The 22,641-nt window shown below is 47.5% G+C and overlaps 4 protein-coding genes and 3 non-coding genes across 7 annotated transcripts; all 7 read left to right on the top strand.

Annotated features, from left to right (window-relative positions):
* On the top strand, window positions 1-1,060 carry ppp1r3b (protein phosphatase 1, regulatory subunit 3B). The gene has a single exon (XM_086135548.1). The coding sequence runs from the start codon at window positions 1-3 to the stop codon at window positions 775-777; it is 777 nt and encodes a 258-aa protein (XP_085991674.1). The 3' UTR covers window positions 778-1,060.
* A 954-nt stretch (window positions 1,061-2,014) lies between these two features.
* mfhas1 (multifunctional ROCO family signaling regulator 1) lies at window positions 2,015-7,032 on the top strand. The gene is made up of 3 exons (XM_086135543.1): window positions 2,015-5,256; window positions 5,913-6,110; window positions 6,603-7,032. Exons 1-2 carry the CDS (start codon window positions 2,286-2,288, stop codon window positions 6,065-6,067), a joined length of 3,126 nt encoding a protein of 1,041 aa, XP_085991669.1. The 5' UTR covers window positions 2,015-2,285; the 3' UTR covers window positions 6,068-6,110; window positions 6,603-7,032.
* A 486-nt stretch (window positions 7,033-7,518) lies between these two features.
* rpl17 (ribosomal protein L17) lies at window positions 7,519-9,805 on the top strand. The gene is made up of 7 exons (XM_086135758.1): window positions 7,519-7,571; window positions 7,997-8,046; window positions 8,226-8,266; window positions 8,421-8,555; window positions 8,727-8,825; window positions 9,058-9,249; window positions 9,725-9,805. Exons 2-7 carry the CDS (start codon window positions 8,007-8,009, stop codon window positions 9,770-9,772), a joined length of 555 nt encoding a protein of 184 aa, XP_085991884.1. The 5' UTR covers window positions 7,519-7,571; window positions 7,997-8,006; the 3' UTR covers window positions 9,773-9,805.
* LOC147191870 (small nucleolar RNA SNORD58) lies at window positions 8,090-8,154 on the top strand. The gene has a single exon (XR_015103609.1). It is a non-coding gene; the product is annotated as a small nucleolar RNA SNORD58 (small nucleolar RNA).
* Window positions 8,589-8,654, top strand: LOC147191871 (small nucleolar RNA SNORD58). Its single transcript, XR_015103608.1, has one exon. It is a non-coding gene; the product is annotated as a small nucleolar RNA SNORD58 (small nucleolar RNA).
* LOC147191872 (small nucleolar RNA SNORD58) lies at window positions 9,582-9,648 on the top strand. Its single transcript, XR_015103610.1, has one exon. It is a non-coding gene; the product is annotated as a small nucleolar RNA SNORD58 (small nucleolar RNA).
* A 2,105-nt stretch (window positions 9,806-11,910) lies between the features above and the next one.
* nkx6-1 (NK6 homeobox 1) lies at window positions 11,911-14,860 on the top strand. Its single transcript, XM_086135260.1, has 3 exons — window positions 11,911-12,556; window positions 13,736-13,911; window positions 14,402-14,860. Exons 1-3 carry the CDS (start codon window positions 11,923-11,925, stop codon window positions 14,681-14,683), a joined length of 1,092 nt encoding a protein of 363 aa, XP_085991386.1. The 5' UTR covers window positions 11,911-11,922; the 3' UTR covers window positions 14,684-14,860.
* Window positions 14,861-22,641: the final 7,781 nt, after the last annotated feature.

Raw genomic sequence — 22,641 nt, forward strand, 5'->3', positions numbered from 1 at the left:
ATGCCGACGGACATGGCACTGCCCCTCTTCCTGTCACAGGAGGACTTTGCCTACCGGAGAAGCCCCCAAGACCGGAGCTCCGCCTCCAGCTGCCATGAGCTCACCTCCAAGAAGACCAAGAAGCAGGTGACTTTCGCGGACCATCGAGGCCTGCCCCTCACTCGGGTCAAGGTCTTCTCCCAGTTCAAGGACGCCATCCACATTCCCCCCAGCGTCCGCCTCATGCCATCCAACCGGGACGATGACAACGACGAGCTGGTCCTGGATTTTACCCAGCCGGCGTCCGACTACGTCCTGTTCCGCCAGAGTCTGGACAGGAAGTGCGTGTGCCTGGAGAACTGCGTGCTGAAGGAGCGGACCCTGGCGGGGACAGTTAAGGTCAAGAACTTGTCCTTCGAGAAGCGCGTGCGGCTGCGTGTCACCTTCGACTCTTGGGAGAGCCACTCGGACGTGGAGTGCGCCTACGTCAAGGACTCGTACCCGAGCGCGTACAGCGACACATTCTGCTTCAGCCTGGCCCTGCCCCGACTACTGTCCCCCCACCGCCACGTGGAGTTCGCCGTCTGCTACCAGGTGGCCGGCGCGGAGTACTGGGACAGCAACCACGGGCACAACTACCGCATCCTCTGGTCCAAGGACAAGCGGCGCCGGGACGGCGATAGCCAGTTCGACTTGGGCATTCACTTGGACGCCTTCGGCAGCCTCACCTGCGGACACGGAATCCTCCCAGAGTGGCCCAGCTATGCCAGATATGAGAATGTGGGACCTTACTACTGAAGGGGGCTGCAACCTGAGCAGAAGGGCAGAGGTCACCGACATGTTTTTCGACATGAAGAACAAACACGGATGAATTGAAATCCAAAACGCTGCTAGGTGATGTCATCACGTGACATTTGTGTGGTCTTTTAAATAAAACATGTTGAATGTTTTAAGTGAACGAAAAGCTTTTTTGATAATAAAGACGAGCTCTTTTAAATGTGTTGGAGGAAGTCCACGGGATTGTCCACGGTTATATTTTCCTTATTGTTTTTACTTGTTGCAAATAAAACTTTTGAAGTTATTGCTTCTGAATGATCTCCAAGTTTATTCGTAGTGATGTTGACAAATTATGTTGAAGCGTGCATCAAGTAAAGAAGGGAGCGTTTCACACGAAGGAAATAATTCAGACTGTTGCGCAAGGTTTGACAGATATATAAACCACTCAGACATGGGCTTCATTCAAAATAACTGTTTTGATAGTCATAGCCAGCTGTGACAAATGGATTGCAAAATGGAAAGCGTTATAGTCACGTTTAATGTGGAGGTAGCTTGGCTGCGCAAATGTACACTATCTTCTCAACACCACCACGCTCAAACTGCAGCCGAAGATCCTTCGAATTGTTGAAAAACCAACAATGACTCCCAGGTGACGTCATTTCCTACTTTTGATCGACAATGACACGCGAAGACCACGAGAGGGATGCAGTAAATCACAGTATGTTTTCTGTGGGCACATTACATAACTGCATTTGCCGTGGTATAAAGTTATAATGTGACGTTTTTCATGCCTCCTCATTCAAGTGGTCGAATTACGTTCAGTAAAAGTCGTGAAAATCGTATTCAACTGAAAAGTTTGAGATAACATGAAGTCGTGAAGAGGACACACAATTAGAATTTGTTCAAAGTTCATAAAGACGTCAATGACACGTGATAAGTATACGTCGCGTACTGAGAAATACAAAAATGTGGAATTGGAATAAAGAATTAAAATGCGCAAATATGAAGTAGATATTATCAGTAAAAGTGATGTAAGATGAACTGAAATGGAAAATAAGTCATATAAAGGGTATGAAATCAATGTTTATGTAGCGGCTTCGATTTTTTTGCACGTCGATTTTTTTGCACCAAAATAAATTTAAAAAACGAAAAAACTGCGGATGATGTCGAATCAAAATATGTAAACAGGAAGTAGACTTTCCTTGTCTCCTCCTCCTGCAGGCGGGGCGGGGATGATGACGACGACTTCCTCACTTTCTCCGCAGCAGCAGGAAGAGAGACGGAGGAAGAGAAGAAGAGGAGGAGTACCCTAGTCGGAACGCGTCTCAGCCGCCCTGCGCCATGTCGACGCCGACGCCGACGCGGACCCTCAGCTTCGTCGTTCTTCGTTTTCTTTTTCTCCTTCCGTGACCGCCGCCAAACATCAGCGCCACGGCGGCCATGAAGCCCCGCCTCCTTCTCTCTCTAGGCGTCCCCGTTTCCCGTCAGCAGGCTACTCGCGCGGAGGTTCGGGAGATGAGGGGCAACCCATGAGGACTCTGAATGAAAAAAACAAGGACTGGGTGGAGGGGGAGGGTGAGCAAAGGCGAGGAGACGGGCCACCCCCCCTGGAGAACAATGTTAAGGCGGCCCAGCTGTGGCGGGACGCCGCCCTCCGCTCCAGGAAGCTGCGCAGCGACCTGCGCCAGCTGCCCCCCTATCCCAAAGATGCGGACCTGTCCCACGTGGAGGCTCTGAACCTGGGCAACAACCTCCTGCAAGAGCTACCCGAAGGCCTGGCATCCAGTCTCAACAACCTGCGTGTGCTAGTGCTGCGCAGGAATCACTTCTCCACCGTGCCGTGCGCCGTATTCGAGCTGAGGCAGCTGGTGGAGTTGGACCTCAGCCACAACCGACTACGGGCTGTGGCGGAGGGCCTGGGCCGACTGAGCACGCTGAAGAAACTGAGTGTCAGTCACAACAGCATTCAGCAGTTACCCGAGCACATCGCCGCGTTGGAGTTTCTGGAGGAACTGGACGTCAGCTTCAACGACCTCCATGATATGCCCGCGTCCTTCTGCGGCCTCGCCAGGCTACGCACGCTGGACGTGGACCACAACAAACTGAGCAGGTTCCCTCCTGAGATCCTGGCGCTGGCCGACTTGGAAGAACTGGACTGTTCTGGAAACAAGTTTGAAATTTTGCCAGAGGATGTGGTGAAGCTGAAGAGTATCAAGATATTGTGGCTGAGCAGCCTCCACTTAAGGTTCTTACCCGACACTTTCTGCCACCTGCAGAAGCTGGAGAGCCTAATGCTGGATGGGAACCACCTGGCTACGCTGCCGGAAGCTTTTGGCAGCCTGCAAACTCTCAAAATGGTCAATTTGTCCTCCAACCAGCTCACGGATTTCCCCGAAGTTCTTCTGGACATTTCGGGGCTGGAGGAACTCTACCTGAGCAGGAACAAACTGACTCGGGTCCCTCAAGAAATCGGACGCTTGCAGAACCTGGCCAATCTTTGGCTGGACAACAATGAGATTGCGTACCTGCCTGAGTCATTGGTGGACCTGGCGAAGCTTGAGGAGCTGGTTCTCCAGGGCAACCAAATTGCCGTCCTTCCCGACAACTTTGGAAAGCTGTCCAAGGTAAACATCTGGAAGGTGAAGGACAACCCACTGGTCCAGCCTCCATACGAAGTGTGCATGAAGGGCATCCCGCACATCGCTGCCTATCAGCAGAACTCGCCCCACTCGCAGCTCGAAGCCAGGCCCAGACTCAAACTGGTCCTGCTCGGACTGAACGACGCCGGGAAGACCCGACTGCGGCGGAGCCTGCTGAGCGAGAGCAAAGGCCAACACCCAAGCGAAGGAATCCAAATCACCAGCTCGCTGAGCGAGGGCGGCCTGGGCTTCCTGGTGTACGACTTGTCCGGAAAGCAGAACCTGGACCCGGTGAAGCCCTTCTTCTTGTCCCCGTCTGCGCTCTACATCCTGGTGGTCAATCTCCAAGCCTATTCCCCGTGCAACTTCTACACCCATGTAGGCTACTTCCTGCACCTGCTCGGTGCCAAGGTGCCCCAAGCTGTGGTACTGTTGGTGGGCACGCACGCCGATCTGTGCGGGGAGGCGGAGCTGGAAGAGAAGAAGTTGGACATCCATCGTCAGGTCGGTTTGCAGCAGAGGAGGGACGTCCAAGTTCTTCAGAGTTTAGCGCTGAAGGTGGAGCAGGCGTTGCAGCAGGGGTACTCCGTGCGCGCCTCCCATCCCCACGCCTCATTTTACGCCGTCTCCGACACGAACCTGCGGCGGAAAAAGGCTCGGGTGCGGTCTCTTCTGGACAGGCGGTTGCAGATTCTGTCCCCCTTGCTGAGCGTCGGCTGCGCGCGGACCGACCGGACTGATATCCGGCACCTCAGGGAGAAACTGACATCCGTGGCCCAGCACCCGGACATCTTCCCCGACCTGTACCGGGTGTTGCCCAGGTCGTGGCAGACGCTGGAGGAGCTGCACCTCAAGTCAGAAAAATTGTGGTTGACCCGGCGCGACTCGGCACGTCTGGGCCATCAGGTGGGGCTGACGGAGGAGCACCTGCAAAGCGCCCTGTCCTACTTGCACCGGAGCGGGATGCTGCTGCACTTGGAGGACAGCCCCGCCCTGAAGGACTACGTCTTTCACAATCCACCACGCTTCCTCGCCATCATCAATGTTTTCTTCCAAAGAGACGGCTCGGCCGCAACGGGGGCGGCGGCGGCGGAGGAGGAGTCCCGGCAGGTTGACGAGGAAGCCGAGAAGCTCGTGGCAGCCCAGCTCCAGCGTCACTTGGATGCTTTCCATAGCCACGGCATCCTCCCGTCCTCCGCCATCCTCCAGCTGATGCGGCCTCTCATCCAGACACGACAGGACGTGGACATGATCTTGGAGCTCCTGGACAAAATGGGCGTCTGCTACTGCGTCAACAAACCCCGCGCAGGCAAGCCCTTGAAAGGTGGCACCGAGCTCTGGTACAAGTTCCCCGGACACGTTGACGTCAAGGAGGCGGAAGCCGACGGGACCTCAGAGACTGAATCCGACATCAGCTTTGAGATAGAACCCAACAGGAGCTCAGAGACTGAGCCCAACAGGGTCTGGGTTCCGCCGAGTCCGCCTTTCACCGCAGAGCAGCTGCAGATCCGGTACAGCTTTCCCTTCCTGTTCCCGCCCGGGCTCTTTGCCCGCTTTTCCGCCCGGATCAACAGACACGTGGTCCAGAGGTTGGACGACCGGCACCGCATCCGGGCGTACCGAGGCAAAGTCCCGGTGGTCATCAGCCACCGGCCCTCGACGGGGAGGCTGCAGGCTGGCACCCTGTCGGTCAGCAGCCGCGCCGCGCTACCCAACATGTGGACGGCATGGCAAGCCGTCATGCCATTGCTGCGCGAGCTGGACGCCCTCCTCGAGGACTGGCCTGGTCTGCTCTACCACAAGCACATCATCTGCGCTAAGTGCCTGCGAAGAGGCTCGGGCAGCCCACATGCCTTCCCTGGTAAGAACCGAATGACTCAGCTAGCTAAGATGATCCCATCGTTTGCCAATTGTAGTTGACTTTATTACACAAATGCTTATTGTCACTTTTTTTCTTAATCTTGCCGCTCATACTCCATATACTGCCAGTTTCCAAACTACGGCCTGAGGGCCATTTGCGGCCCACCATTCATTTTTCAGCTGCTCGGCCATGACCACCCAAAAAAATCAACTAAGAATGGCATTTCGCACACACACACACACACACACACACACAGGGGTTGGTAGACTTTTTTTAGAGCCACTGTAAACATTAGGGAAGGCGTAAATGAGAACAATAGTTCAAATAAATAGTAGCCACGTGTCATTGATGGCAAGTCAATCCTGTTACAGCAACATGCCTTGATCCCCCAACACACACACACACACGCACACACACACGCATGCTGGATTTACGTGTCACGTGCACACATGCACAGCCGGTTTTTAATGTGTTGCCATGCAGCTCACGTGTGCGTCCGTGAGGTCATGTGATTAATGATGTCTGTTGTCTTGATCATGTCAAACATGTTGCTCACTCACACACAAACACTTACATGCTCATATGTAGCCATACATGCAGAAGTACACACATACAGGCACTTTATGACCCCGTGTATGCATGTATACGCATTTCAGGAGAGCTTCTGTCACAGCGACGTCCGGAAGGCGTGAGCGAGCTGACTTGTCCCAAGAATTCTTCCGAGCGAGTGAATGTGGCTTTGGTCTACCCGCCCACGCCCACAGACACGCCCCCGACAACACCCACGCCCACCGTGATTTGCCCAAAGTGACTCTGGCTCGCACCCAAGAGACCCCCTTCGCTGACACACCCTGGTACAATTTGCATGTTACTTAGCGATGCTAGCCGTTAGCAGTGTTGGTTAACATCATGTTAACATGGTCAAAACAAAAGCAAAACAATTAATCATTTTTAAAAAAAGAGTTTTTTTTTTCTTCAAGGAAATAAAAGATGAATGAAATATTAAACACGTTTTTAAAAATAAAGGAATATGAAGATGCATCTTAGAAGCAAAAAAAGCATTTAAAGCAGTTAGTTCTCGACAACATGATGGTTGCATTTGAAATGCTCCGGCACTATTTTTGGGGGCATTCTGAGTAACCCGACAGCAATTTTCAACAACAGTTTGTGTTTGCGAACGTTTGGAGTGTATTTCCCAATGCATTAATTATGTTGTCAGGAGAGCAAACATCGATTTGTTAGCATTTCCACTGCTCTGGCTAATGTTTGTTAGTGTATTTACCGAGTGGTCACATCATATTTCTTAGTCTGCACTTTATCACATGTTCATTTTGTGTCGATTTCAGCTTGCTGGTTTGCTGGAAGGCCTTGGGAGTGGTTTCTCAGGAAGGCCACATAAGCATGTTGGACTGCTGAAAACATGCTCGGATATGATTGGATCCATTCCGGATGCGCTTGATGAGGCTTGCCGCCCCCCACAATGCGATGCGTCTATTTATTCTTCAGCTAGCTGTCAATCGATCCATCAATCAGTCATCACGTTTTGTGTCCAAAGATGAGCAAAGTTGCAATAATTTGATTTTGTGTGTGTCTGGCGTCAACAAGATATAATCTTGTTACCGTGGCAACGCATTTGACAGACTCTGGGGGTCCCCTGATGGACGACGACATCATCAAACTGCGACTCGCATTTTCATGTAAATAAAACCTTTATTTTTCTACACAAGGCAAAGAGAGGCACATGAATAAAATAAGAAATAAATAACTCAATCACCACTTCACTGACTCAAATGTTCATGTTTTTCAAGACACATGGCAACAAACTATGGAAACATATATATACCGTATATTACTGTATAGTATTTTTTTTTTTAATATTGGTGCAGTGCAGGAAGTCTGTTTATATTAAAAAATACATGTGCGTCTATGCATTTTCGGGTTTGGAGGAGCCAAACCCACAAATTTCTTTCGCCTGGGTGGTTTTGCCGCGACCAGTGAGTGAGCCTTATTTCCAGATCTGTAAGGTGGCACCCCTAAATGTAGGTAACTTGTCAATTTAGGCCAGTTGCATCTGATAGTAAATGCTCAGCAGTGTCAAATATTCCACGTCCTTATTCGACAACATTATTCACACAAAAATAAATAACCTACGTCCTATTTTAAAACGAGTATGATTCATTGTTTGTCACACTCATATAGTCAAAGAAGTTCGAAGTTGTGTTGTCCTCCAGCCGCCAGGGTGCGCTGCCAATTAAGTGGCGCACAAGAGCCTAGCTGTGGCTCCGCCTCTTCCTCTTCCCGTCGCGGTCTCTTCGGTAAGGACGGCTAGCCACTGAGTTGTCACTCAATCCATCTTAAATCTTCGGAAAATTGGCTACATCCTTTCTTGTAAAATGTCTCGGTTTGTTTACAAGACGCAAACGCACCATTTGGCGTCCTAATTTTGTGTAAAATGTTACAATTGTGGCTGTAAAGTTATAATTTCGTGAAGGGCCGCCATGTTGGCTGCCTCCGCACTCGATTGATTTCGTCCACGTTCCATGTAACCGGTTAAGCTTCCTTTGAAGCTTCTCTGCGCTACCGTACGACGTTTTAGGAAAGGAACATTGTTCTCTATTGTGCGTCTTGTGCTAAAACGTTTGCCAAGTCGATGAAAGTCGTTTACCCGCACTACAGGGTAACTGTGCTGCTGAGTGGATGGCGGAAGTGATTGACCCGGTTTGTCCCTTTTTTCCTCCAGAAGTCTGAAAATGGTCCGCTACTCTCTGGACCCCGAGAACCCCACCAAGTGTGAGTATTTGTTTCTTTTCCCCATTTCCTCCAAGTGAGACAGGCGCGCTGATGACTCCTTAGGACACCTTTGGATTCCCATGAAAACAACTGTGATGGCTGAGCGCCTTCAAAATCATTTACCTGCATACCTTCAAAATAAAACAAACTCTTTGTTTACGGCACTTTTTGTCTCCTAGCATGCAAGTCGAGGGGATCCAACTTGCGAGTCCACTTCAAGGTGAGACCCGACATTAAATCTGGGCAATCCCCCTCCCAGCGTCTCAATCCTAATCACGGCAGTGCCTCAAATAATTAAAAGTGCACTGCTTTCACTAACATGACTACGGTCAGGGACTTGAGTTGACCGAAGATTTTTTTGTAATGTGTTGCAGAATACGCGCGAGACCGCTCAAGCTATCAAAGGCATGCACATCCGTAAGGCCAACAAGTACCTGCGGGATGTCATAGTCAAACATCAGTGCGTCCCGTTCAGACGTTACAACGGCGGTGTGGGCAGGTGCGCTCAGGTAAGTGAGGTGTGGGCTACGCAGTGACGGCGGCCGCTGTGATGACCTTCTTAGGACACCTTTGGATTCACCATGAAACAAAACTCGTGTCTGAGCGGCCGCCCGTCCACGCGCATCCAGTCGAGTGTTGCGATTTCATGATTTAGTTACGTATTTTATTTTCGCATTCAGGCCAAACAGTTCGGTTGGACACAAGGCCGGTGGCCCAAGAAGAGCGCCGAGTTCCTGCTGCACATGCTCAAGAACGCTGAGAGCAATGCTGAGCTCAAGGTTGGTTGTCGTGGCAACAGCATGTCCTTCTTGAAAGGCTAAGTAGGCTGGTAGAGTAATGTATGCATTTTGCAACTTCGAGGTACTGTTACTTGAGTGGCTCCTTGACTGTTACAGTTACTTCAGATGTTAGTTACTTGCCTGTCAGTGACGTCAGCAGTTAGTCGATGTGGACTTTCTGAAAATGGGTCGCAGCGAGCAAAGGTGGTGATGTCGCGGGGTGTGTGCGCAGGGTCTGGACGTGGACTCGCTGGTGATTGAGCACATCCAGGTGAACAAGGCGCCCAAGATGAGGCGACGCACGTACCGCGCCCACGGCCGCATTAACCCCTACATGAGCTCGCCGTGCCACATCGAGATGATCCTCACCGAGAAGGAGCAGATCGTCCCCAAGCCCGAGGAGGAGGTGGCGCAGAAGAAGAAGGTTAGCCCGCCGGCGCCACCAAGTGGATGCTCCGTTTGCTGCGGCGCTGCCTTGACTTACGATGCCCGTCGTGTTTTTCAAGATTATACATGGATTTTCAGGGATCATTTTAAATGCATTTATTTTATATTACTCTTGCATGGTGGACAGATTAACTGCATATTAAAAGAAAATGTAAAATGAAGCATTTTTTAAAAAAATAACATACATTTCAAGCTGATTAGCACTAACTGGATGTTAAAAAAAAGCTAGTCAAAATAAACATTTTCTGGGGGGGTAGATTTTTACTTTAATCTCTGTAAGAAAAAGTAAGTCAAGGTGGCGCTGTTGTGTTGCCGTGATGACTACTTAGGACACCTTTGGATCAACCAATGAAAACACTCGAAAGATCTGACCAACACCACGGCAACTGACAAGTGATGATGTCATAACACCTGGTGTGTTAACGCGTGTGTGTGTGTGTGTGTCTCTTCAGGTGTCCCAGAAGAAGCTGAAGAAGCAAAAGTTGATGTCACGCGAGTAACTTGCAATAAATAGAGAACCTTCTTGCCACCAAGTTCTTGTGCTTGTCCATTTTGTCCAGTCAAATCGAGTTTTTCTTGCAAGCTTTTGGAGGAAAGAAAAAAAAAAGTCACCGGCCCCTGAAGCACTTTTCCGCTGATCTTCCTGCTGTGTGGTGATGTCATTGTGACGTTGTACGGTTAGTGTCAAACGTATTAAAACGCTTCCATGGACTCCAACCACAAGAAGTTGAAGGATTTTGGGTCTGGGGTTTGCAAATAGACAAAGCCAGTTGTCTCATATGTAAAGCCGGTGAGTGGGGCAATCAATGAATGAAAATATTGACTTGACTTCAGCTTAATTGTGGTGGAAATGTGAAAGCGGGTTCACTGCACACATGAAAGGAACATGCAATGTCGAGACTTATTCTGAAGCAAATGTCATACTTTGATGGATTGATTTTGAGAGAAACATTTAACATTTTTGACCACGTCCTCCGTCGTCACCATCCTTTTACAACGAGGGAATAAAACACTGTCATAACTTTATAACTTATTCTGAGGGAAAGTCAACCTGTTTTGACTTGAAGGGTTCCTGTCGCATAATGCTTTCATTCATGTTGGACTTGACTTATTTTATGTTCTATGATGACTTCAAATGTGAAGGTAATTCATCCTGTCCTGTTATGACTTGGGAACGTTTATATTGAAGGAAAGTCATTCCATAATAATTGTACGGCTTTTAATTTGAAGGACAGTAATCCTATAATTATCAGACTCTTACTTGAAGGAAAATCGTCATGTAATCTTTTGATGAAAATAATGGTCCTGTGATTTTTATTTTGAAGTGTGTCCTAAAATGAGTTGAACATGAAAACCACCGAAAGAGTCTAAATGAAATGTTGATTTTGACTTCAGCATAGAAATGAGAATTCACAACGCTTTCTAAACAACATAATAATCTAATAGACCAATGACGGATGACTTGTCCTGATATTTTCCAGTAGTGTCACTTTTTGAACTGAACGACTTTGAGTTCGCTGCATGGTCCGCTCACGGTCTGTCCACCCAACAACCACCAAAGAAGAACGAGGATGATTTCGGATGCCTGGAAAGATGTAGTGACAGCACGTGGACACCAGGCGGCGCTGCTGCATCACAATGGCGAAGAAACGTGAGCGCAGCAAATTATTTCCATCCAACTTCACATTCGTTGCCGTCGACGTACAACGTTACATACTGTCCACTTGAAGGGAGCCTGTCTGTCCAAGGTGTCACTCGTACAAAGTCACCTGGGGGCGACTCCAGTTCAGTGTAATGACCTGAAAAGTTTGACTTTGCACGAAGCATGACCTGCAACAACTTTTATTTTGAATAAGACTATGCCTGTGAAGACTTGACTTTTAATTCTGAAGGAAAGCCATCCAAGTCACCCGATGAAACTTTTTTGAAGGAAGCATGCCCGACACAATGATTGAAAGAATTTCACTTTGGAGGAAACATTGCGTATAAAGACTTCAAAGTTGTTAGTTTGAAACAAGCTCAGCCAATATTGATAACCTTATTTTGAAATAAGCCTCTACTTTGATGACATTCATATAAAAGGAAACGCGTCCTGTTATGACATTTATTTTGAAAGAAACCGGCCATTTCCTGACCTGGTGATTTTCGTTTTGAAAAAGTGTTCTAAACAGTGACTTGATGACCTTTAGCCGTTCTACAGTGACTTTATAGAGCCAAATAACTTTCCATTGGAAGGAAGTACATCATGTTATTAACTTTTATTTTGAATGTCCCCCGGTCCCACCAGTAATGAGTTTCCGCTTGTCTGCTTAATGACTTAAGTCAATGCTGATAGTGATCACGATACTGATGCTGATTGTATCACGTGACGTCAGGTGGAGGCGGTCCAATCAGCGCGGAGGAGCGTAAGAAGTAGGTCCCCTCCTCGCCGCTTCGTCCCCCTCCCCTCCGCCCCTGGGAGGCTCCAGGACGTCACTTTCCCAACTTGTTGAAGGAGGCCTCATCTCCTCTTCTGCGTTCTCCTGCTCCTCTCCGCCCCACCACCACTACACCCCCCCCCCCCCACCCCGAGCCGCGGCGGTCGCTCGCGCAGCGGGCCGGGGCGCGGGCAGACTTTGCCCCCGTCGTCGGCGCAGGCAGGGAGCGGGTGATGTTCGCGGCGAGTCCCGGGATGCAGGACACCTCATGCCGCCTCGGCGGCTTCTCGCCTCCTCGCCTCACCCCCCCGCTGGCGGCCCTGCACAGTATGGCAGCCGACGTGCAGACCCCACAGCCCCGGCCCCGGTCCCGGTGCCAGTCCCAGTCCCAGTCCCAGTACCCGGCCTACCCGCTGCCCTCCGCCGGGGCGCCCGCAGCCGCCTCGTCGTGCGCTTCACCGGCCACCACCTCCCCCAACCCGGGCGGCATGGCGGCGGCGTCGTCGCCGGGCCTCAAGTCGACCGGCCTGGGCTCGCCGCAGCTGTGCTCGTCGGCGACGCCCCACGGCATCAACGACATCCTCAACCGGCCCAGCGCGGCACCTTCCTCGGCCGCCCTGGGGGTCCTGAGCGCCCTGCCGCCGCGTTTCAGCAGCCTCAGTCCACCGCCGCCACCTACACCTCAGCCGCCCTCGGCCGGACTCTACTTCTCGCCCGCGGCCGCCGCCGCAGCAGCCGCCGCGGCCGCCGCTGCCATGGTCCGGTACCCCAAGCCACTGAGCGACCTGCCCGGCAGGACACCCATCTTCTGGCCGGGGGTCATGCAGGGGCCGCACTGGAGGGACGCGCGCTTCGCGTGCTCGCCCCGTGAGTCTTGCCTCTACTTGCGCATTGTCTCTTTTTATTATTATTGTTGTTATTATTATTTTTATTATTATATACTTTTTGAGTGTTCTCATTCTATCCTTTATGAATAGTTTAAACAGGACTGTTTCGAACATTTTAAACTCTCATTATAATAATTTACGACCAAATTCAATATATTGAGTACACTCATATTTTCTCTTTAATTCATCGTGTATTAATGTTTCCCGAAAGCTACATTACAAATGATAATAAAAATGCAAGTCGTTATTCTAATGTTGAATTCCAAATGATGACCAAATTAATTAATAAGTACATTTCGTTATTTTTCTTGTTCTTAATTATAACGGAAACTGAAAATCTTTTTTACGCCATTATTTTTATGATAACCCCCCCCCCCCAAAAAAAGAAAGTGTGTTTAAGGGGACACGTGTACGTTGTTCTCGGGAAAAAAAAGGAAAGTGATGATGAATATCAAAATGTTATTTTAAAATTGTAGTGATGATGATCGTTAATAATTAGTCCTAATAAAACGACAAAGTTAGGAAATAGCTAATGTGTTTTATTAATTCAGATTTGTTTGAGGGCTGCTGAAAGGAAAGTGACAATGATGGCGATGGTCGTGAAAAGTTGTTAAATTGTGTATTATTATTCTTCATAATAATAAACCATAAAGGTGGTGGTGCTGGTGCTCAAAATAGCTGTTTTAAATGTTTCTTCATCATGATAACTTTTGGACACCAGAGCATTGTGCTGGATGAAAATGTGGACATTGACAATGACGATGATGATAGGAAACACTTGTTCACATGATGATCGTCATCATCATCATCATCATCCTAATGACAACGATGGATTTAAAAATGTGTACTTATTTCAAGGTTTGGAAATTGAGATTTTTGTTATTGGAGGACAAAAGCAAGAAATACTTTTCATGATTAATAGCGACAAGAATGATCATGTGGTAAAAGACCAATTTTAATTTTTTTTTACAAATATGAATAATACTACGTTGTTCTGTTTTGGAGTAAATCAAAAGTTTGTTATTGATGATGCTGCACATCCATCCTTATAATAATGCCGTTGATCTCCGCGGGGCGGCGGGGGTAAATATTTCACTGATGAGAATGATGATGATGATCATGATGATTTTTTTCGTGTTCTTTTTTTTTAACGTTTCAGAGCAGAGTTGTGTGGTGGTGGACGGCAAAGACGGCAAGCGCAAACACACGCGGCCAACTTTCTCCGGACAGCAAATTTTTGCTCTGGAAAAAACTTTTGAACAAACCAAATACTTGGCGGGACCCGAACGAGCGCGACTCGCTTTTTCTCTGGGGATGACCGAGAGCCAGGTCAAGGTAAGCGCCACACGCAAAAAACAAAACAAAAACATAATTCCATATCATAGAGTGTCCTCATTTAACCTGAGGATCTGAAATGTCATCATAAATTAAGAATGTCAAAATATTTATCAGATTTAGAATTATGATTGTGCAAATGAGGATACGTGTTTTGGTGTCGTGGTCGCACTACAGTCCAATTATGCAATAATAATATATAATGATAACTATTAGCCATGCTAATAATAATCATAATAACAATGACAATAGTTCCTTTGTGTGGTTGTGTGCATTGTATGGATATGCGCTCGCGTGTGTGTGTGTGTGTGTGTGTTTTTGGTACTATGGTAACACCGAAGGAAAGATGCTGTTGAAGAGATGGCGGGTTGGCGATTTGGTTCCAGCTGAATATTTGTGACCAAAACTGAAAGACTCCATGTTTTTCTTCAATAATGACGATAATAATAAAAAAAAGGTGTGTGTGTGTGTGTGCGCGTGTGTGTGCCAGGTGTGGTTCCAGAACCGTCGCACAAAATGGCGGAAAAAGCACGCGGCCGAGATGGCCTCGGCCAAGCAGAAGCAGGACTCGCAGACGGAAAGATTAAAGGTCAGCACGGACTTGGAGGACGATGAGGACGACGACGACTACGACAAACCCTTGGACCCTGACCAACCCCCGCACCACCACCACCAACATGACCCATCCCACCTCAACGGCCTCCTCCATAAGCACGCGCTCGTCGTCGTGCACGCGTCCGAACGAGGCGCTTCATCCTCCTCCTCCTCCTAAAAAAACAAACAAACAAAAACTTTTTCTTTTCGTTTGACTTGTAAATACTTTTGGGACTGTAAATAGAAACACACAGGCCCTCTTTTATTATTATTATCATGATGATTACTATGACGAGGATTATTGTTATTACGACAATTATTCTTATGAGTGTACAGACACGTGGACGCAACACGTGATTCAATTTAATTTAATTCATGTAACGTCAGCACTTTCACTCAATAAACAGTCTTTACTACGACTAACATTATCATCATTGTTCTTAAATATGATTATTAACATGATCAAATATCATGATTTAAATTCGAATTAATCCGAAAAATCGTGTCTGCGCCACTGTGCCTTAGATTACTGTATATGGTTATTATCATTATCATTATTACACAATTTTGCCAGTTAAGATTATTTTTCAAAATTAAATATACTTATTAGGGATAAACTATGGGCCATTTCACGCTCCCCAAAAAACATTGCTGAAGTGTTGATTCATTTTTATATTCACATTCACTCCCCACCAAATCAATTTAGAAATAAAGTGAGAGCAACGTTGAACATAATGCTGCGGATCATAAAAATAATAGTAATAATAATAACGTAAAGTTTGAACTTCGATTGACGCTCTACTGACCTCATCAGGTCACGGCCATGAAAAGGGAATATTAAATCCTTTATTCTGAAGGTGTTCTTTGAATTCCATTTGAAGGGTTAGACATGACGTCGACAGCACCTCCTCCCACTTAACTGCAACATTTTGACGTCAATGACGTCAAATATCAAAACTTCAAAGTCATACAAGTAAAAAACATGCTCATATTGCTGTGTTTATCTATTGATTATTTTTGCATTCAATAAGAAATAGAAAATTGCAATACAACATTTGAAAATAGTTAGATTTAGGATGATTTACATAAAACATGGACATTTGTGTAGGGTGGGGAAAAGTTATTTAAAAAGCATGAATGGGTTCAAAAATACTTCAGAGTAATGAATGATAAATCATTTTATGCAATCATTCAATTATTTATTCCGTCAAAATGTTGTTTCTTCTGTTTAAAGCTTGATTTTGAGGATGTGTAAAATCTTTTTTTTTTGGTTACCACCTGTTAGGGGTTAGCGGTTAGCGAGTGTGGCACCTGTTGGCCATTGTGTGCGTGCGTGTGTGTGTGTGTGTCTGTGGGCGCTTGGAGGGGTGGGGTTAGGGGGGTTCTCCAGGCTCATATCTGCCTTCATTGTTGCTTTTGTGTCTATCTTGTCACATGATCGCTTGGCCCCGCCCCCCTGGGTCGTGAAAGTGATGGATGGCGTCGGCGGCGTCGGCGACGTTCGCGGTCGCGGCCTCTCGGTGACGGATGGACGGCGGGGGGCGGGGCTAAGTAATGAAAGGTCAGCGCAGTCTTTTGTGCGTTCGCCGGCGCACTACAATAACCTGTTAGCGTAGCCCTAATAACGCCCTCAATCATCTTTTAAAAGTCACGTCAAGGCGCCGCGCCGTAATTCATCTCTATGCAAATATGCGCCGCGCCATTAAAGGCTTTTATTAAAACATCGCCGATATAAAGCGACAAACACGCAGCGGCGGGGCGGGCGTGAAACACATCAAGTGGGCTGGGTCAGCAGAGGCAAACATTCCGGAAATGACAGCCAAATCTTTGGTGGCCCCCCTCCCCTGCACTGCACCATGCATCGAGTCCATAAGTGACACATACTAACAACATCATGCTCAGACGTAAATATAAAACATAAGCAGCTAGCGTTATGCTAACAGTTATGACTTGTTGCTATGAAGGTGTAAAGGCCGGTGTAAAGGAGGACAAAAGTCAAACAGCAGGATGAGGAATTGTTGTGTGCGTGTGTGTATGTGTGTGTACATTTAGTAGTGTTAGCGTGTAAGTGTATTTGTGTGCGCGTGTTCGTGGAGTGTATATGTGTGTGGTTGTGGCTAAGTGAACGTGTGTGTGATTGTGTTTTAGGACAGTATGTGCATTAGTGTTAACACTAACGAAAATATTTTCGTCAACGCACATTTTTGACCGGAGGAAAACGAGACTAGACGAGACTAAAATCGACATTAATCATCACTTACTGAAAGTAAATCAGAATGTGTTTTTAATGAAGACGAGACGAACATGTAGTTCAATAAATCAAGACTTAATTTATGGACATTTTAAATCACGAGCAAAAACGAGACGAAAGTATATGATTTTTTTTGGTTTGGGCGTCAATGAGCGCTCCTTCGACCAAGATCTCGCGTGATTCTCGGCAAATTACGTTTGTTTGCTAATTGCCGGTAACGGCAAAATAACCATTGCAAAGTGAAACATTAATGGCAGTACTTCTCACCGGGCCCGGGACAAAGAGAAGACCTGATGTATGGAAACATTTGCGCTACGTTGTGTGTGGAGGGAGAAAAAAAAACATTCTGCTCGATTTTAGACGAAGGGAAGAAATGTGATCACAAGGTCTGGACGAAACAACACTGAAGAGACACCACAAAGATGTCGTGGTAAGTTGCCGAAAAAGTTTGATGGTGGTTGTTTAAACCAACAGCTGCTTTAATGCTCTAACAATCACGTTAAACCGATGCTGCCTAATTTACTATCTTGTAGCATGTAGTGATATTAGCCACTTGTTGATATTGGGTGTGAAGTTGAATTTGTGCTGATCGCGGTGCGTGGTTGAAATTGAAATGAGAGTTCAGTAAAAGCGAAAAGAGTTTATCCAGGAACTCCAAGCCAATTATATTTAACACACACCATCCCGGGAGCTATACATGGATGCAAACTAAAAACAATTAGTATACCTAAAGTAAAATAAAATAATACTCTGAAATAATAAATTGAAAACAACTTTTTTTCTCGCATGAAATGCGTATGAACGTGAAAATGTCCAATATTATCTGCTGACAAAAATGTAAAAGGTTAAAGTAATTGTCTTTACTAGAACAAAGAATACAATGTTGAAAGTTTTTGTTTGGGTGGACTAAAATAAAAACTAAAATGCTTGATTTATTGTAAACTAATCTCATACAACGGTATGAGATTGACTAAATGTGATTACAAACTAAGAAGCGCCATTGCAACTGGATTGAAATTGAGATTGCTTTTTAAATGGCTGGTAAAAGTAACAGTAGTATGAATTTGTGTGTGTGTTTGTGTATGTGTTTGTGTGTGTGCAGATTTCTGTTTGTGCTATTGTGTTTGCATGTGTGCGTGTGTGGGCACATTCATTTCCTACTGTGTGCTCACATGTGTGTGTGTGTGTGTGTGTTAGTATGGTGTCAGCATTTGTGTGTTGTCTTCACGTTTCTGTGTGTGTGTGGGGGGGGTTGTTTGTTTGTGTGTGTGTGGGGTGTGTGGGTGTGTGTGTGTGAGCACGGATTGTCGCATTCTGCTAAGATGCAAGTATCATGCTAATAAAGGGTATACAAGTATGTTCTTTCATCATCAAGACATGCTAGCCACATGCTAACATCAAGCTAAAATGCTAATTTAGTGCATTAGCACTTTTATTACAATCACGTGCTGATTTTACACAATTGAAGTCCGTTAACTCTTTCATCAATAGCACATACTAACGCTATGCTAAGGTTATGTGCTAAAATGTCAGACACGCATCAGTCGTTTGCATTGCATGCTAACTTGATCAAATGTTAAAACTGTGGGAAAAACAATGGCATAAACATGCTGCTATTGAAATAGCGGCTGGTTGCTAGGATTAGCCAGATTCATTGCTTTCTGAACATCACATATGCCAATGCCATGTTGAGACCACATGACACAGGATGACATCACAGGTGCTGTGGTCTGGCCGTATTGATCAGGCGATCGGTCGTCGGTGCTTTAAAAGCTTTGTAGGAACTCTCACCTTTGACCTTTGGCAAGAGGCACTCACTGGGATCGATAAGCTCCGCCCAAAACGCCACAACTTGACCTCATGAACTTCTCATGACCGCCGCCTCACTTTCTGACTGCTTCCTGTCTTCACGCAGCTACTTCCTGTCACCGCTTGGCTACTTCCTGTATGGCGGGGGACGCGTGCGCATGTGTGCGTGTGTTCAATAGTGACGGTGATGAAATCACAGTGTATTCGTGGCCACAATCGGTGCCATCTTGGAAACCCGGCGTGACGTCACGCTTTGATTGGCGCAACACAAGCACCCCGGGAAACTGAACAACCTTGTTGACCCCTCCGGACACAGGCACAAACACAAACATGGATGCACACACAAATTCACACGTATGGGCACTTTCACACACCTTCACCATCATCAGCCTCTCGACATGGCTCCGCCCCCGCCCATTAACAGCTTTCACTGCGCGTGACCGTGAATCTGCTTAACGCACGCTCGGACGCACATTTAAGGGGAAGATGAAGAGGTGGCTGATGTTGTTACTTGAGCGCATCAAAGTCTCGTTAGTGTCACTGAGCTCAAGAAGTAGTCGCCTCATTTTACCTCGATCAAAAACATTTTGCACACGCAGCTAAACACTGACATGCTAATGAAGGCTAGCATGAGTGCGCACACGCACGCGGCTGTGTGTGTGTGTCTTTGTGGGTGGATGTTCGATTGTGTGTGTGTGTGTGTGTGTCCATGCGCATGTCTGAGGGGGTGAGCGTGCACGTGGGTGTGTTGTACAAGTGCAAACGTTTGTGTTTTTATGTTTATGTTGGTGTATGTATTTGTGGACACGTGTTTTTGTTTTGTTGTTTTTTTTTTTGGTGAGGGAATGTGTAGAGATTCGTGTCTTTTTGTATGCGTTACTGAATTTGTGGTTGGCAAGTGAGTGCATGTGTTCACATTTGTGTGTGTGCGAGTGTGTGTGTGATTGTCATGATAATGTGTGACGAGGCTCCTGACAGGCATCCGTATTGCGGGATCAATGGCTCAGATGACTTTCATTTGTGAACGGAGGATTTAGAAGCTTCCGGAAGCTTTCATGGAAATTTTGCTTGATTCAGGAGCAACATTTGCATTGGGGGGGGGGGGGTGTCCTCGCTCGTCTCTGCGATCCTCAACAGCAACAAAAAGGCCCAATTAGAGGGTGATTGCGCCCAAAGCACGCCCCTTTTTTGCGGTGCCCCTCCAGTTACCTCGCGTCACGTGACTACGCCTACACTTGTTTATGTTCAGACCTGCATAAAAAGGCATGTTTGCCTCAGGTGAAGAACACGCTTGGGTTCATACTTTTATTTTCACAGGAAGTCATGTGACCACAACTCATGGTGTCTCATATGTTGATGACACGTTGCCATGGTTACAAGGTGATACATGTGGCAGTTGGCGTTGCCGGTGAGTGGGGTGGGCTGTAGGGGCGGCTTGACGTGGAGGGCTGAGTGTAGCGAGTAAAAGGATGTCGGGGTTCAGAGGTCACAGCGTGTGTGTGAGTGAAAAAGGCAATGAATAAATGAGTGCTGCTAACAGGTTGTGTGTGTGTGTGTGTGTGTGTGTGTGTGTGTGTTTGAATAGTGGTGGGTGGGTGCTGGTGGGGCGGGACCCGCAGCTGCCTGCACAAAAGAGCAAGCACAGATGGCGGCCGGTGAGTTAAAGGAAGTGGGCGGCGGCTTGGTTAAAGGAAGCCAGTGCGGGAGTTAAGGCAGATGGTCCGGTTGGTCCTTGGTGGTCCCGGCGGTCCCGATGACATGCTCTTCCCGGGGTGGGGGGGCGGGGTCCGGCGTGGCAATGTTTACCAACGAGCCGAGAAGACAAAGTGGTGGAGGCACGTCGCTGTGACAACGCTGCTAATCCAGGCTAATTGAGGCTAATGGATGCTAATTGCGCTGATGTCGTACTCGTCAATCACGTCACATGACTGCCGCCTCCTCTCATTGGCTGATGAGCACTTCTCGTTGTTTTGCTCAACAAAAGTAACTTCAATAATTTGTCCTTTATGAGGGGGACATTTAAGAATGATTTTTTTTCAGAAGTTTATTTTTTTAATAACGTTCTCGTTATATCATAACTTTTTTAAATAACGTCTTCGTAAGAGTCTGCCTTATTTTTTAGTGTATGCCCATCAGTTGGTTAAAAAAAAAAGTCGTGATGTCATCACACAAATGTATGACGTTGGGAATCTTGAAGCTCTGCTAGCGTTAGCATCGCGCTAGCCTTGGAGGACACTCGCTGAAGGTCGGTCGCCACAGACGGAGAAACTGGTTTTAGCGAACTGTTAGCAACGACACTTTTAAGTCAATTAGCTTGGCGCAATGTGATTAAGAGAAGCTCCCCCCCCCCGCTAACGACATGCAGAGCGCGGCGTCACTTAGGGATTAGCCACCGTGCGGCGATTGTCATTAGCGTGGCAATTGGATTTGAAAACATTTTGTCCCGGCGTCCTCATTTGCATCCAACATCTGCGTCTGCAAGGTTATCTTTAAGGCGACAAATGTTTGTTTGTCGTCCTGTTTTCATCCACTTTCTCTTTCTCAACATCAACACAAGCTACCTCGACTTTGATAGGCTAACATAAAAAGATGCAGTTAAACTTTCAGTATGTCCCACAAGGTGGCACAATGATGACGAAGTTCCTTTTGATCATATAGCTGTAGTTTCAATATTTGACTTTTTATATTTCATGTTGACCGCCGAGATTCCCATGCTAGCTGACTGGACGGCGCACCGTTTGGAAAAAAGCTAACTCAGCATATTTGGTGTGTCCCTAATAAAATTAATCACACAATCATTACTGTATAAACAAAATCAAGAATTATGGTGTGACTAAGCTCTTGTCTTTCCGAGGCCGGAGCTGCCCAAGCAGGTGCCTGACCTAAAATACAACAACGTGAACCCGAACATGCTCCACCAAGAGCCCATGAGTTAACTTAGAAGACCCAAAATAAAATCGATAAGCTTTAAATCAAAAAATAGAGCCTTTGAAGTGATTGTGTAACGCATGTAGCATGAACGCGTACGTGCTTCACGCGTTGCATCGCAAACGTACAAAGAGTCGCGAAAAGGCAGCAGGTGTCATTGTTTCGCTAACAGAGCAATCAGATGAGGAAAGGATGGGAGGGGGCTTTGTGATGTGTTGTCTGGGAGACAACCCCCCCCCCCCCACTCCCACCCAAACTTTCTCCCCCCTCCTCCGCCGGGTCACGAGGAAGCACAGATGGGTCGTCAGTCGGTCTCACGCCTGGCTGGCGCTCGCCGATGCGTGCGGCGAGCACGCGCCTCCAATTTGGGCGCCATCTTTTCATTAGCGAGCGCCGCTCGTTCGCCGCCGCTCACTTGATTAAAGATCACACGCCGTGACTGCGGCCACACGCCGACAGGCCCGACACATCGACGCCGCGTGACCGCCACCGCTATTATTAATGGCCGCACTCGCTAGCGGCACCCTCGTGTCGCTCGCCTGTCAGCGTGGCCATAGTGGAGGGGGCGGAACCCCCCCGCCCTCCCATTAAGGACCATCCGTCACTGTCGGCGCCCCTAAGTGATGAATGGACCCACCGCGCGCGCGTGTATTTGTGCATGTGCGTCATTGACAGACGTTTCACACCGGACGAGCGCAGCCCACAGGGGGCAGCACTCGCTCGTACCGCGCCGACGCTTAATTAATCGCCCGGTCGCCACGGCGACGCGCCGATTTACATGCAAACGGAGCATCTGCCCGCAAAGGTGGCGTGTACGCCGTCGGGTCGGAACGCACATCGGCGCCTCTTAATTAACACGCCTGTTAAGCGGCACGCGCTAATTAAGGAGCATGTGTTAATGACGGCGTGTTAATGGACGAGTCACCCGAGGCAGACCCAAAAATGTCTTGTCATGAAAAATAACGTCAACTCTCTGGAATGAGATGGATTTTGTAAACGATGCCGAACCGACTAGTTGACTACTAGACACTCCAAATTGACAAGTGCACATTGTCAAATATAGCTTGAAGCTAATTAGTCAAAACCACGGATGCTGCTTTGAATTCGACAGGTCGTGATGCCTCAAGCAAGGCGCAATCCACTTCAAG

The sequence above is a fragment of the Hippocampus guttulatus genome, chromosome 17, assembly GCF_054856545.1.
Source record: "Hippocampus guttulatus isolate MCC_2025c chromosome 17, RoL_Hgut_1.0, whole genome shotgun sequence".
NCBI lineage: Eukaryota > Metazoa > Chordata > Actinopteri > Syngnathiformes > Syngnathidae > Hippocampus > Hippocampus guttulatus.